Below are 14,249 nucleotides of genomic sequence, written 5' to 3'. Positions count from 1 at the left end.
ATAGACACTAAACAATCATAAGTACAAACTCAAATTCTAGTAATCTGTTCTCTTCTACAGTTAATTTTTCCATTCATTATGTATTACATTTGTTTAAAAAAAAGTGGCTGACCAGCTAACTGTGTTATCTTCTGTTTGGCAACCAATATTGCTTTTTTGGTCTTCTCCTCTTTCTCCAGAATCTGCTGTCGAAGCTGTTCTTCGAGGTTTGCTTTCTCCTGCAGTTCCTGACGCAAGCGGGAAAGTTCACCTTGCAACTGGGTTACTTCATCCTGTAATTTTTTAACTTCAGATTCCTTCTCACTAACAGACTGAAAAAAATTACAGAAAACAGAAGTTGTAATTGTTCAACAGGCTGCATGTACAAGATTACCCCCATGAAATGTTAGGCTATATTGATTAAGCATATGCAAACTTATTGGGTCAATAACAATGGAGTTCTTTACCCAACACAGCAAGTGATTTTCTGGGTCAATGACAATGGAGTTCTTTACCCAAAACAGCAAACGATTTTCATCAGTCGGTCCAAATAAATAAAAACCAGAGACGAGCACAGTAGCATCAATGATTGATCCAATCTTTCATTCCAGTACTGGCCTCTTAATCTATTCCATCAACTGATTTGCTTAATTGCTACCAAACACAATTGTGACAAGTCTCAAATCATGTCAATCAGAATGCTGATATTTCTTACAGAAAAAGGCGGCATTATCTTTAGGCATTAATTTTGGAACTGTTTTTATTTAAATTTCCAACAACCGTAGTATACGAGTGTCATTCCTGGATCTCTTGCTTTCCATGCACAATATTTTCCCCAATTTATGTAACAGTCCCTTTTTGGGGGTTATTATCTGCATGCAGAGCTCTTGAAATTTTTGCCATTGTTTGGCTCCTTTGCAAGTGCCTTTTTAAAAATCTTCCTGTAGCTCATTATATTTGGTTTTGGAATTCAAATGTACAAATGATGTTCACGTAGAAAAGTTCCTAGCTAACCTGATTCTGTGTTTATGACATCCCATGTTATGTACGTAACATTCACTGGATCAGTCTAGTCAAATACGATTTCCTTTGTTTTTCTTAATATATGTACACTGATAATCATTTCAGATTTTTCCCAAATATTTATGACAACTAAATTTAATCAGGTCGTCAACAGTGAGATCCTCAAGTGCTGCTGCACCAACATACAATTTGTTTATTTATCACAAAATAGACTTTAATTAGACATCTCTGAATCTTCAACTGATAATTTAAAAATGTTCATTTTCAGAATGTAGGCCCCATTTTAGGGTAGCTTAGAAGATTCCAATAGAATTGTATTATGTTTTTCTCCTCACCTCAGTGGAGAAGAGGTAATATAGAAGGTAACATTCAGTCCATCCAGTCTATGCCAGCTCTCAGAACAATTCTGTTAATTCCACCCCCCCCCCCCCCCACCTATTTCCCTTGCCTCACTGAAAATCCATCCAAATTCATAGCGTGGAACAGTGGCGACAGAGAGACGGGCTCTATGAACCCACAATGCCTAGTGCAAACAAGACTTGAACAAGTCCAAAGAGTCTTAAAACAGACAGACCAAGTGGCATTGAAAGACACGATTCAATTATCATGTGAGTGGAAGAAATTTAACAGGTCATTTAATAGATCACCTATTGCATTAACTATAAGCTTATCCTAAATCTTTACTAACTTCTGTAAATATTGGGAAGATGCCATATGGTTTGCCAACTTTTAATTCTGCAACTTCCAGATGCACTGCACCAACATACAAATTTTTCAGGGCAAATTTCAACCTCTGAAACACCAAATACCATTTTGGCTTAATCTGGAGACAAAAACTAAAAAGGCAGTTGCTGCTTGATACCAGTCTCATGTACATCCAGTGTACCCTAAACTGACACAATGTGTTGGAAATAATCACCATCATGCAGCAAGGTAGGTATTCCTATCTCAGATTTTGTCACAAAATTAGCTGCAACTTCTATTGCTTGCTGGGATGGGAGACACAACCCAATGCTTACTCAAGAAAACTGACAAGCAGCTTCACTGGTAGCAAGTGGTAGTGGGTGCCTCAGACTAGCAGAGACATTTGGCTTCCTTCTTATTATGTTCAATACTACCAACTTATACATTTGCACCACAAACTATGTATCCTGATAAAATTTTGATCTCATGTTCAGATAAAGTCCATAATTTCAGAACAATCTTACCAAGATGGCTAGTAATTACACTGTGACCTTACCTTCTGCAGAGCTTCAGCCTGAGACTCTAATGCCTTAGCTCTAGATTCAGACTGAGCCAAGGCTTCTTGCAAATCCTGTGTGGCTTGAGCAGAGGATTGTTCTGCTTGTTGATCTGCTGAACGTTGAGAAGTAGTCTCAGCAACCATCTGGAAGGCAGGGCAAAAGTTATGGCAAAAAAAAAATTAATAAAATGATGTACATAGCCCTCTTAAAGCTTCCACTTATGCTTTTAACATACTAACGTTCACTGAAGTACTTCAATGATGAAACCCGACGCCAACCCACAGATAAAGTTAGGAAGAGTGATCAAGTTTGAGTTCGGGACATAGAGCACAGGTAGAGTAAACAGTCCAACATCCATTAGTGTTCTGCTTTGACAAAAGGAGGCGTGAAGGACCAATGAATTTTAGAGGTGAATGAGCAAATGTTCAGGGCCAGCATGTTCCTGATAGAGTGAAGGGCAAGGCTGGTAAGATTCGGCAACCTTGGTTGACAAGGGATTATGAGGAAATGGTCATGAAAAAGGAATATGTGTCAGGTATAGGCAGTTGGGAACAAGCAAATCCCTTGAGGAAATCAGGAGGGCAAAAAAAGGGCCATGAGATATTCCTGAGATACAAGAGACTGCAGATGCTGGAATCTGGAGCAACGCACAAGATGCTGGAGGAACTCAGTGGGTCAAGCAACATCTATTGAGGGAAACAGCCAATCAATGTTTTCGATCAAGAGTATGTTAAGAGTAAAAGGGTAGCTAGGGAGAAGGCAGGTCCCTTTAAGGATTAATATCATAATCTACATGTGGAGCCATGGGAATTGGGTGGTCTTACCATGGAGAAGGACATGGAAGTTCGTGAGTTCAGGGGAGGAAACAGGGATATTCTGGAGCATATCAAATGTTATGAAGGTGGAGTTGGAGGTCCTGAAGTGCTTAAAAGGTGAATAAGTCCCCAGGACCTGACCAGGCAAATGGGATTAGTATGGATAGGCATGATGGTGGTAGGCCAAAGGGCCCATTTCTATGCCATACAAATTTATGACTCCAAATTCAGGACTTGAACCAGTACTGAAGATACGAAGAAGCCAAGCCAGGAGGCGATTGGTCTCAAGGATTAAGGCACATCAGTCAGAGATACAGCATGGAAAAAGGCCCTCCGGCCCACCGAGTCCACACCAATTACAAAGCACCCCTTTTTACACATTTAACTCATTTTATCCTCCTTGTATTCCAAAAATACCGGTATGGACATGGTAGCCTGAAGGACCTGTTCCTATGCTGCAAGACAATGATTCTAAGACATTCCCATCAACTACCTCCAGATTCTACCAGTCACCTACACGAGGGGCAATTCATAGGGGCCAATTAATCTACCAACTCTTGAGTCTTTGGGATGTGGGAAGAAACTGGAGCAAATGGAAGAAACCCATGTTGACACACAGAAAACGTGTAAAACTCCATGCAGACAGTGCCAGAGGTTAGGAATGAATCCAGGTTACTGGAGCCATGAGGCATCAGCTCCACTAGCTGCATGTGTTTTTTTGGGTGGGGCGTGGTTATGCAAGATAAAAAGGTGGAAGTGGACAATGCAGATGAGTTGAAAGTTGGCTGTTTTGGCGGTAGATCGGATGTGGGTTTTAAGCTTGCCTCCTGATAGAACTGATATACTAGATTGTACAAGTGCTGGGTTTGGGGGTTCTGCTACAATGAGCACCATGGATAATGGAACTGCACTAGTTTGGAGGCTCTGGTGGAAAAGAATGTCTTTACTCTTACTCATTTGCATTAAAGTTTTGAATCATCCACATTTAGCTCTGGACAAGCATTAGCAAGAGTTATGGATCCAAGTGTTAAAATAGCTATGGCAAACCCTATTGCCAGCCAGTTTAACTTATAATATTTATATACATTATGAACAACAGTGATCACTACAGTTTTCATTCTAATCGTTTTTCCAACTTGAACAGTGGGTCAAGACTGCAAGAATGTTTCAGAAATAGATATCAGAAGTTAAACAGTGAATTGGGACTAAAGAAGTTTGATGTTGGAATCTTTGGTTTTCAACTTAATATGCCAGTAGGAAAATACCAAAATCAAAACATTAATTTGGAAATAAAAAGGGAGAGCTCAATTCAAATTACAGTTTTTCTGTTATCATGGAACAAGACTACCTTCCCTCCACTGTTAAAAAGACCATTTTTTTCACAATGATCTTTGTGAGCAGGATGTGTTATGTCAAGGAGATCAACTCTTACTGTGGAGGGGAAAAATACGTAATGAACTAAATTGGGGTAGTCACAATTTACAAGTAATGTGTAAAAAGAGATTGAACTGAAATATCTTGAAAGATCAGGAAATTAGTATTTGATTGATGGAACAATCCCAGATTGCATAAACATTTCTATTTAATAATTTTTCACAATTTACCTTATCATACTGCGCTTTCAGCTCCTCATACTGAGTCTTGTATCTACGACCAATCTTTTTAACCTGGGTGATAGTTTTGTTCTTTTCTTGGATATCTGCCACCCTTGCCATCATTTCCTGCTTTAGTTTATCCCGATCAACAGACACTCTAGTGAGTTCTGTCTTCAATGTCTGTACATCACGTTGCGATACAGAGGATGACGCATTCAGTCTATAAACAAAGCAGCATTCAATAGTCAACCATTTTAAAATTACAATACTGTGTCAAATTGGTCTTGTAACACAATTTTGATTTTAATTTCCTCTATTTAATGAGATTCCAGTAAAACAAAAATGGGAAGGGGAAAGATGTGCACCAACTGTTTACCCAAATGTTTTAACAAGTTGTTAATGAAAATCAAGACTTAGCAAATGTGGATTCCTGCAAATTAATGCTGATTATAAATTTTATATTTAGCACATCTCTTTCTTGAAAAATAATTTAAATTTAAAATATATTTGTCATCTGGCTCATCTTCAACACAGGAAGAAAATATCTTAAATGCAAGTTCTGTAAGACAATTGCTGATGGTACAGTGATCATTTTGGATTAAAGTGCGTGAAGATTCATCACAAAAATCGGCACGATTGCACTGATCCTGGCACTTATCTCATGGTTGTGCCCACGCCAGCCCTGAGGCAGCATTATATTTTTGCAACCAGACAAGTTCCAACAACTGTCAGTTATTCTATTGTCATTCCACAAGGTGCAGCAGAGTGCACGCAGCAACTAGGCCCTAAGACCAGTGTGATGGCCTTATGACACCTTGTGCTGCCAGTAGACCTCTTCACTGTTTCCACATCTTAAACATGTCTCAAACTGTTCAACAGTTGAAAAAAATTTGAACCTCAAAAAACACGAAACAACAAAAACCAAGGAAAAGTTACCTAAAAAACTAACAAAATTTAGCTTCAAATAAATATCTACCAACACTGGCTGGCATTAAGCTGAGGGGCAAGATAACAAGTGTACTTGGCTCTTTGGATCAACAACTTGCAGACAGTTCCTAGACTAAATGGGGGCTCAGAAGCAAAATGAGAGATAAAATGCACAACCATCTGATTTTAATGCTGCAGTGTACAGGCACAAGTCTGAAACACAGGCACTGCAGCTAGCCCATTAGTCATTAGCACAGAAATGTTATTATATGCCGATTAGAGTAGGAGAGTGTGGGAAAAACAGATAAGCCAATCTGGAAGAACAGAAGAGCCAGAGAAATTGTGCCCAAGAAGAGAACCAATCTAGAAGATCTGTGCTAGAAGGAAAGAAAACTAGAAGGCAGAAAACTGACTTGCTTGGCTGACACACAAGGGGGGCTGAGCATTTCCAACTTTCTGCTCTGTTTACAAACTTCCACCAATCCATTTCATTTTCTGGTTGCATCACTATACTTTCTCAGACTCCAGGTCTTTATTCATTCTCCTTTGCTTAAATAATTGGGCCACCCTAATTCATCAAAATCCCTCACCCAAAGTATTTTAAAGCATTTCAACTGGTCTTGCTTCAACATCACATGTACATGACACATTTGCTTACCTAGCAACTTCAGTTTTCAGTTTGCCGGTTTCTTCAGTTAGTTGTTGAATGCGTTTGGTATTTGTATCTTTCTCTGAAATCAGCTTCTTGTACTCATCAGGGTCGGTCTCCTTCTGCTGACTGATTAATTGCTAAAATACAAAGGTATTTTGCTAATATTTATTGGTCCAAGTTTCAAATGTGCAGTGAGTAACATGAGCAAGCTTTAATTATTTCCCAAAACCTTCAAGCAAATAATTACAAATTAGATTATATTTACAGGAAAAAAATAATCCAAACTGTGTTGTACTGCAGGGCTCATTGTTGGGTCCCCTGTTGTATTAATAACTTGGATGAGAATGAAAATGACACCAAAGTTGATGGTGCAGTCGACAGTTAAGAAGGCCGTCTGAGGTGACAACAGGAACTAAATCAACTGGGAAAGTGGGCAAGGGAATGGCTAATTGAATTTAACTCGGACAAGTGCAAAGTGATGCATTTTAGGTAGTTAAGCCAGGCCAGGATGTACATAGGGAATGACAGGGCTCTGGTAAGTGTTTTTGTACAGCCAAACTCTGGGCTACAAGTACCTAATAGCTCCCTGAAAGTGGGGCACAGTGCTGAATATGGCATATGGTGGGCTTGCCTTCACAGGTCGAGGAATTGAGTATAGGAGTTGCGAGGTCAAGGTACAGTCATACAAGTCACTGGTTAAGCCACACCTGAAGTATCGTGTGCAATTCTGGTCACCACACTAGAGGAAGGATGTGATTAAGCTAGAGAGGATGCAGAAAAGATTCACAGGAATGTTGACTGGAATTATAATGAGAACTGGATAGGCTGGGACTTTTTTCCCTGGAGACACCCCCCCTCCCCCCCCCCAGGAAGGGGAGTTTAAAACTAGAGGGCACAGGTTTAAGGTGAGAGGGGAAAGATTTGAAGAGAATCTGAGGGGCAAGTTTTTCCACTCTGAGGGTGGTGGAAATGTGGAAAGAACTGGAAGAGGTGGTGGTGGATGCAGATACAATTACAAAGTTTAAAAGACATTTAGACAAGTACATCGATAAGAAATGTTTGGAGGGATATGGGCCAAATGCAGGCGAATGGGATTGGCATAGGCAAGCATGTTGGCTGGTGTGGACGAGTTGGGCTGATGAGCCTGTTTCTGTGCTGTATAACTCTATGAATTTAAACTGGGAAGGCAGTCAATTAAACATGGCTGTGACTAAACAAAGTTAATGAGCACTTGGAAAAAAATAACTATGGATGACAGGACACAAAGGATGAATGGGTCCCACATTTTTACTTCAATGCCATAGATATGGGGCTTGCTTCATTGTCCTCAGTTTAGCTCCAGACAAAGGCATCAAATTCAGCCGCACTTGTAGCTAATTGGGGCTCCTCGCCAAAAGCAACACAAATGGCAATGAGCTACTGAACCTTGAAATGTAATGAGCTCACCAAGCAAAATTTAAGGAAATTAGCCATACCTGGGCACGGGCCTTCCAGCGTTTGAGATCTTCATCCAGCAATTTCTTCTCTGCTTGCAACATACCACTTTTCTCACTGAGCTCAGTGTTGGATTCTTGAAGAGGTAGGATGTCAGACTCTAGCTTACGAATCTAAGAATTATGTAACAAACATCATTCTGCTTCCATCTCGTTAGTGCTCCCTAAAAATATTCTTTTTCTTGATTCATTTAAGTTCATTTAAAGGTTATAAATAGGAATAAAAGTGAAAGGCCTAGATCTGATTTGATACCCCGACTGAGAGTGTGCCCTTTCCAAGGAGTTATATCAAGGCTCTGTCTGCTCTCTTAAGTGAGCATACAGGTGCATTCACGTAAAAGATCTCAGCACAATTTCAAAGAGCAAACCTGATAATGTCAATGCACTGCCTGGTATTCTAAAACTATTACCTGCTTAACCTTTGCTATTTCTAGCTAAGGTTAGGCAGGTAATGGTTTTAGAATACCGGGCAGCATACTGTATGCCAATCAGCTCTCACAATTTGCAAACCTTACCTGAATGGCAGATTGAAATGACTTGACCATTTTACTGAAATATCATAATAACCATCATCAATCTAATAACCCATCTAATTCCCTCACATCACAAAACATTGATCTTGGAAGGTTTACTGACCTTTGCCCGTGATTGTTGGAGTTCTTGCTCCAACCTTTCTTTCTCATCTCTCAGCATCTTATTGGTCTCAATTAGAACATTCATAGTCTCTGTCTTCTTCATCAGCTCATCATGTTGTGCCAGTGTTTTGGCAGTTACCTGTACAAAAAAATTTAAATCATAAAGCAAATCATTCAATCAAAAAGTAATTTGTTAAAAACATTTAAACAAAGAGAGCCATAAGGAAGCAATAATTGGAATGTGTAATTTGCAGTCATAACTATAACCTCCATTGTTCAAAAGCACATCATTTGCCCAAGTTTATATCCCATCCTTAATCTTTTCTGAAGATATTTTGAATTAAAGTTAGTATATTTACCTGGACCTTTTCCCTTTCAGAGTTGAGACTGTCCTGCACCTCCTTCAGTTCTCTCTCCAAATTCTCCACTCGCTGACGATAGCGCAGAGCCTCAACTTGGGCAACTTCAAACCTTGTTTCTGCAATTTCTCTTTCTCGTCGCACAAACCTATGGTATAGAGATTTGGATAAAATGTTTAACATCGTAATTTTTCTTCTTAAAAACAGGTGTGCTTTTTTCTTTTGGACCTTCATTCTCTCCTCAGGTGAAGGCTGAAGGTAGAGTTGTTGGCAAAAATAAGATGGTCACCAACAATAAATTCTACAAAAGCTGATGGATCAATGTGTACATTCAGGAATGTTAAGATAAACTTGTGGCAAATCCCAAAATAGCATAACATGACTATAAATTGAAGGCATCCAGTAGATCAAGTTAAACTGTGAATGAGCAAAAGTGGGTGTTCCTGAAGAACAACAACTGGGAAGAAGAGATTGATCTTTTCCACTGATGGAAAGTCTGGGCATCAAATTACTCTGAGATGTAGTACAGCAGGCTTTATCCAAATAAAGCACTTGGTTTACACAGTTTGTTGTGATACAAAATATTAAAGATATAAAATAGTAATTTTTGCTGACAATTTATGGTAATACCCCACTTTCAAAAAGTTCCTAAAACCACCACGTAGAAAATGTTCCAAGATATTTCAGAAATTTTCACAGAAACAAATCAGCTAAAAACGGGTGGAAGGGGAGAAAGCTGAAAGTAACAAATGGTGAAGGTAGATGTAAAAGCCAGACCAGGAAGTGAAATTTATGGTGGGCATAGGTGTGTATGGTGGAGGTGGAGAGTTAAACAGCAAGCTGAAAAATTTTAAAATCGGAGATTTTAGCGGAGTAGGTTATGGGTTGGCAAGTCAGAAGCAATGGAGGAATGGGAGTTGGTGCAGGGTATTACGAACTTCAGAATGGAATCTGGACAGTGGGAGGCCATTCTAAAAATGGGCTTCAGTGGCAGATGGGCTGTGGCATACTATGTAAGGAGTGGGTCTTTCTAACAGTCTGTACCAAAACTTAACAGAATTGAGCTTTGGGTAGAATAAGATGCTTATAGTTTGCACAATCTGGTACAGCCTGAGGCATTGCTGGGGGAGGGAATGGAATTGGCAATAAGGGTACTTAGCTCAAGACAATGGAGTCCTTCTTCCCAATAATGTTCAGCTAAAAGGGAGTTAGTAGCTTTTTCAAATATGAACTTCAAATAACAATTACAGTTAAAGAATGACCGAAAACACAGCAGAGCAACATTAGCTTACATGTGGAGCTTGATGCCATGGCTGCAAACAGTATAAAAAGAGGTAGTGAGGATGGGAGATTCTTGGGTAACTTGCAAAAGCAGCTGCCTTCAGATGATTACTACACTGATTCAGAAGAGTGATGTGCATATTAAATAAAACAGATAATGAATGATGAATCAGACAAATATTTAGTGTTAAACTTGCTTCAAAAAAAGAACAAAAATCTTTTGTGGCTTAAGAATCAAGACATCTTATGAAGAAAATTGAAAATAAAAATCAAAAAAGTTACAAAGATGTCACTTAATGCAAACAATTCATTCTCCCATTCCAATTTCTTATCCTACAAATGAAACTTCCTACAAGGACAACAGAAATTAATTTTGATCAAAATAGGATGCGGGCAACTCTAACAAAGTGAAATAAATATAGTTTCTACACATTACTTAGTTCTGTCATATCAATGAAAATGCTAACACTTTTTCTATACTTACCTCAGAATTTCAAGTAACTGTTCCTGGGACTTTCCTTCTTCATTGAAAGATGTATTGAAGGAGCTTTGAGTTGTTTCTTGCACTGTGGTCACCATCCTATTGCTAAGGCTCTCTACTTGCTCAAGCAACAGTTTGTTCTGTTTCTGCAGATCTTCACAGCGTACAGTCAGTTTGGAAACTTCATCCTACACAAAACATTTCCATTGAAATGTTAGAGATTTACTTGGTCCTTTAACAATTTACTCAAATGAAATACTGCACAGTTCATAAATTCACAGATTCAATGGCTCCATTTCCACTATATCCAGAACAAGTTGAGAGATAAAAATATATTAAATTTTTGGCAAATTCAGAAATGGTTATTTAAAGGGACAATTCTGAACCAACAAGACCTTGACAGGTATGTCTGCATAAGCAAACAAAACTCAGAATGTGGACATCACTGCCACTTTTTGTCCATCCCTCAATGACCTTTAGAAAGTGATGAACAACCTTCCAAAACAACTGTAATCAGTCTGAAGAATGACTGGATAGGGATTTTATAGCAGACCCTAAAATGGAACAAATGAAAACAGATGAAAACCTGGTAGTCATTGTGATCTCATGTACTAGCTGTCTTTGACATTCAGGTGGTTGTCAACTTTCAGTGCTTGGTCTGACAAACAATCCTTGCTGAATTGTTGCAGAGGGTACACAAAGCATGGGAATGAATGACTTTGGGGATGTGGTTGTGCCACTCACAAAATATCCAGTCTTTTCCAGTAACTGTTGTGCAGAAACCAGTTAATCTGAAGGTGGAAGGGAATTCTTTGACAAATTGGCCTAAAAGGCGTCTCCTTGAGCGGAGATAATTGGCCACCAATGAATCAATCATCTTTCTTTATGCGAGCATAAACGTAGCTAGCACAGAAGCTCCTGCAATCTCCATTTACAAATGATGACGAGTTTCGTCTGTCAGAAAGCCAAGTGCAGTTTTGAGTTCAAGGACCATCACATGCACTTCCATTTGAATTCAACCTGCGCCTACATTTCCAAAAGAACTTTAAAGCATTGTTGGGCAAGTTGTTGATGCATCAGTAATTGCCTACTTTATATTTATGCTGCTTTTCAAACTGCATGCATCTCAGAAAGTTCCACTGTTAAATAGCTGTCAGACAGGACGGTCACCGTAGAAGACAAGCTAAGGATGTGTTCTGAAGTATTATCTACAGCTGCCTTAATGCAAAATTGTCAAGGGCCATTGCCTTTTCTAGGTCTCTTATTTCCAATGCCCCGTTGATTAGGAAGAAACCACATCAAGTAGAGCAGTTTGGGCAAGACTCAAAGGGAAAATAATTTGCAGGTGACAGGGCAGGAAACTGAATGGATTGTTCTTCCCAGACTTAAATCAGGCCGCATATTATTGTAAACAAAAATTACAAATTGGGTGATGCTACTTGAATTTAAATAGTGCCAAAGGGGAGGACAAACAAAAATGACAATAGATTGAGTCATCGGCACAGGGTTCAGAATAGACACAAACTACATTTAATCAGCAGGGACTGTTTCGATATTTCCATTCAGAAACAAAAAGATTAGACAGGAGAAATGTAATCTTGTTGATTGATAAGTATACACCCTGCAACTGAACAAACAATTTCAAAACCTACTTACCTTCAATATTCTTTCTATTTCATCCTTGGCTGCCTTGCACTCCAGCATCTGTGCCTCAGCTTTCTGAGAAGCGTCTTCCAATTTCTGCCGCACCTGTGCATTTGTTGCAACTTGCTCTTTAGCAATCTGCAGTGCTTCCACGTCAGCAGCATGTAGCATCAGCTCGCGCTCATATTTATTCTGTGCTTCAGATGCCACCCTGGCCTAAAAACACCAATAAAAAGTCTTTAAGTTAAATCTATAAATTGGGGGAAAAGTTCTTTTGGATACATTTTATTCCTTACAAACTGCAATGACATACCCACCACTCCACTTTCAAAAGTTCAAAAGAGACTCAAAAGTTTCAGGGTATTATACAAACTTCTGACAAACAATTTTTAAGGTGTTGATCAACCACGACTCATACAACACATAGAATCACTGTGCCCATTATAGTTACAGACCTGTTCTTGACAGTCAGCTCTTGCTTGCTGTTCATTGGTTGCTGCAGTAGCTGCTCGCTGAACGGCATCCTGAAGTTCTGCCTGAAGACTGCTGAGATTTCTCCTCAGTTCAGATGTCTGTAATAAATGTAATAGAATAATGTATTAAAATAAAGCTTCCATCAAAGAATAGCCCAGAAGTAAAATAAAATAAAACTAAAGGATTAGAATTAATTATTCATTATTAAATCTATGACATGACCACATGCTTTCAAATATATCCTTAAGCTTCTATGCTTACAGCAACTGGCAGAGCTTTGAGGGGAACTAACCCCTTTAGGCTTGTGACACTACACATCCAGATCAAAATTCTTTCCAGCAGATTGATGTCACTGTTTTACTTCATTAAACGGCAATATTCAAAAAGATAAATTAAAAATGTTTAAAGGCCTTAAGGTAACTCCAATCTGTATTTGCCGATAAAAAAGAAACCATGTTTTTCACATTCTGTTTTAAAAGAAACAAAGCCTTTCACTGCTGTCCCATTTTGGCTGATCCAAACAGAAGTCAATTCAAATGATCAGATGAGTTAAACTGATCTGATACTATTTGTAAAACTGTACACAGTACAAAGTTCAATTTTAAAGCCTTTAGTAATATTGATTAACATATTATAAAATGTTCCTGCATTAACACAAGAATTGACAAAGTATGGAGGAAGTATATGTTTATATTATGATTATACAAAATAAATCTTTACTTCTATAACTATTCTATTTTTAAGAGCTTCCAAAATTCAAGAGCCAATTATCTGTCTTTCACTTCAGTAGCAGAACGAGTAAGCAAAGGAATAAAGAAATCTGAATACTAAATAATCTAACCTAATTAAATAATCACATTTAGCCATCTTGGAATTTTAATTTTGGATTCACTAAAATCAACGATTCGTGAATAGGCATATACGAAGCAACTTAAAGCATTTTGTTTTATTTCACAAGGATATTATGACTGCCATTTCCAATGAAATGTCATTACCTGTTGCTCCAAATTTTCTATTGCTTTGTGCTTCTCGTCGGTGATAGCTTGTTTCTCATTCTCAGCTTCTAACATACGTTTCTCTAACTGCGCCAGATATTCTGCAGACTCTTTAAGTCGAGATTCTACTGCAGCCCGTACCTCTTCTGTTACCTGAGAATGTGTAAAAAATAGAAAAAAAAAGTTAGATTATTCACACCATTCTTTGTATTTCTGGTGGGGTACATGGTGGGTCCCAGCTATTGAGTCAATCATGCAGAATTTCTTGTATTGATTCAGTAAGATAGCAGATTTATACCAGGCTCGTCAAGCTTAATGTTTATTCAAATGCAAGTCGACAGGTACAAGTTGAAATGGCAGAGCAGAATAATAAATGGAATGATCTGTCAATCACATTTTCAAACTAAAAGGAATACAATTGATTATTCACATTTCAGTACTTCGCAAATCCCAGCAGAAAACAAAGCACTCCAGATTTTGCAAGCCAAACACAACAAGAGATCATCACATATTTCAAAGGAATAGGCAACAGAAATGATTGACATCAGGCATGAGCATATAATGGGTTCCAAACATACATCACTTCTACTCTTGTTAATTTATGCTGTGTTTACAGAAGGGGTGTCAGTTTTAAGAGAACTTCTCCAGTGCA

At 38.5% G+C, this 14,249-nt stretch overlaps 1 protein-coding gene across 4 annotated transcripts in view; it reads right to left on the bottom strand.

Moving 5' to 3' along the window:
• tprb (translocated promoter region b, nuclear basket protein) overlaps nucleotides 1-14,249 on the bottom strand; it is a 73,579-nt gene that overhangs the window by 24,915 nt on the left and 34,415 nt on the right. For all 4 annotated transcript variants that reach the window (XM_052013042.1, XM_052013044.1, XM_052013043.1 and 1 more), the window contains exons 23-33: nucleotides 13,598-13,750; nucleotides 12,584-12,700; nucleotides 12,141-12,344; nucleotides 10,488-10,672; nucleotides 8,723-8,870; nucleotides 8,365-8,502; nucleotides 7,711-7,842; nucleotides 6,242-6,372; nucleotides 4,666-4,876; nucleotides 2,243-2,389; nucleotides 113-311 (exon numbers count right to left, since the gene is read on the bottom strand). In XM_052013042.1, the coding sequence (XP_051869002.1) occupies nucleotides 113-311; nucleotides 2,243-2,389; nucleotides 4,666-4,876; nucleotides 6,242-6,372; nucleotides 7,711-7,842; nucleotides 8,365-8,502; nucleotides 8,723-8,870; nucleotides 10,488-10,672; nucleotides 12,141-12,344; nucleotides 12,584-12,700; nucleotides 13,598-13,750 (1,765 nt within the window). The remainder of the gene's footprint in view (nucleotides 1-112; nucleotides 312-2,242; nucleotides 2,390-4,665; nucleotides 4,877-6,241; nucleotides 6,373-7,710; nucleotides 7,843-8,364; nucleotides 8,503-8,722; nucleotides 8,871-10,487; nucleotides 10,673-12,140; nucleotides 12,345-12,583; nucleotides 12,701-13,597; nucleotides 13,751-14,249) is intronic.

This window comes from Pristis pectinata, chromosome 3, assembly GCF_009764475.1.
Source record: "Pristis pectinata isolate sPriPec2 chromosome 3, sPriPec2.1.pri, whole genome shotgun sequence".
NCBI classification, from domain to species: Eukaryota; Metazoa; Chordata; class Chondrichthyes; order Rhinopristiformes; family Pristidae; genus Pristis; species Pristis pectinata.
Note: the sequence above shows the minus strand (reverse complement) of the source record. Positions and strands in the feature narration are given on the sequence as shown.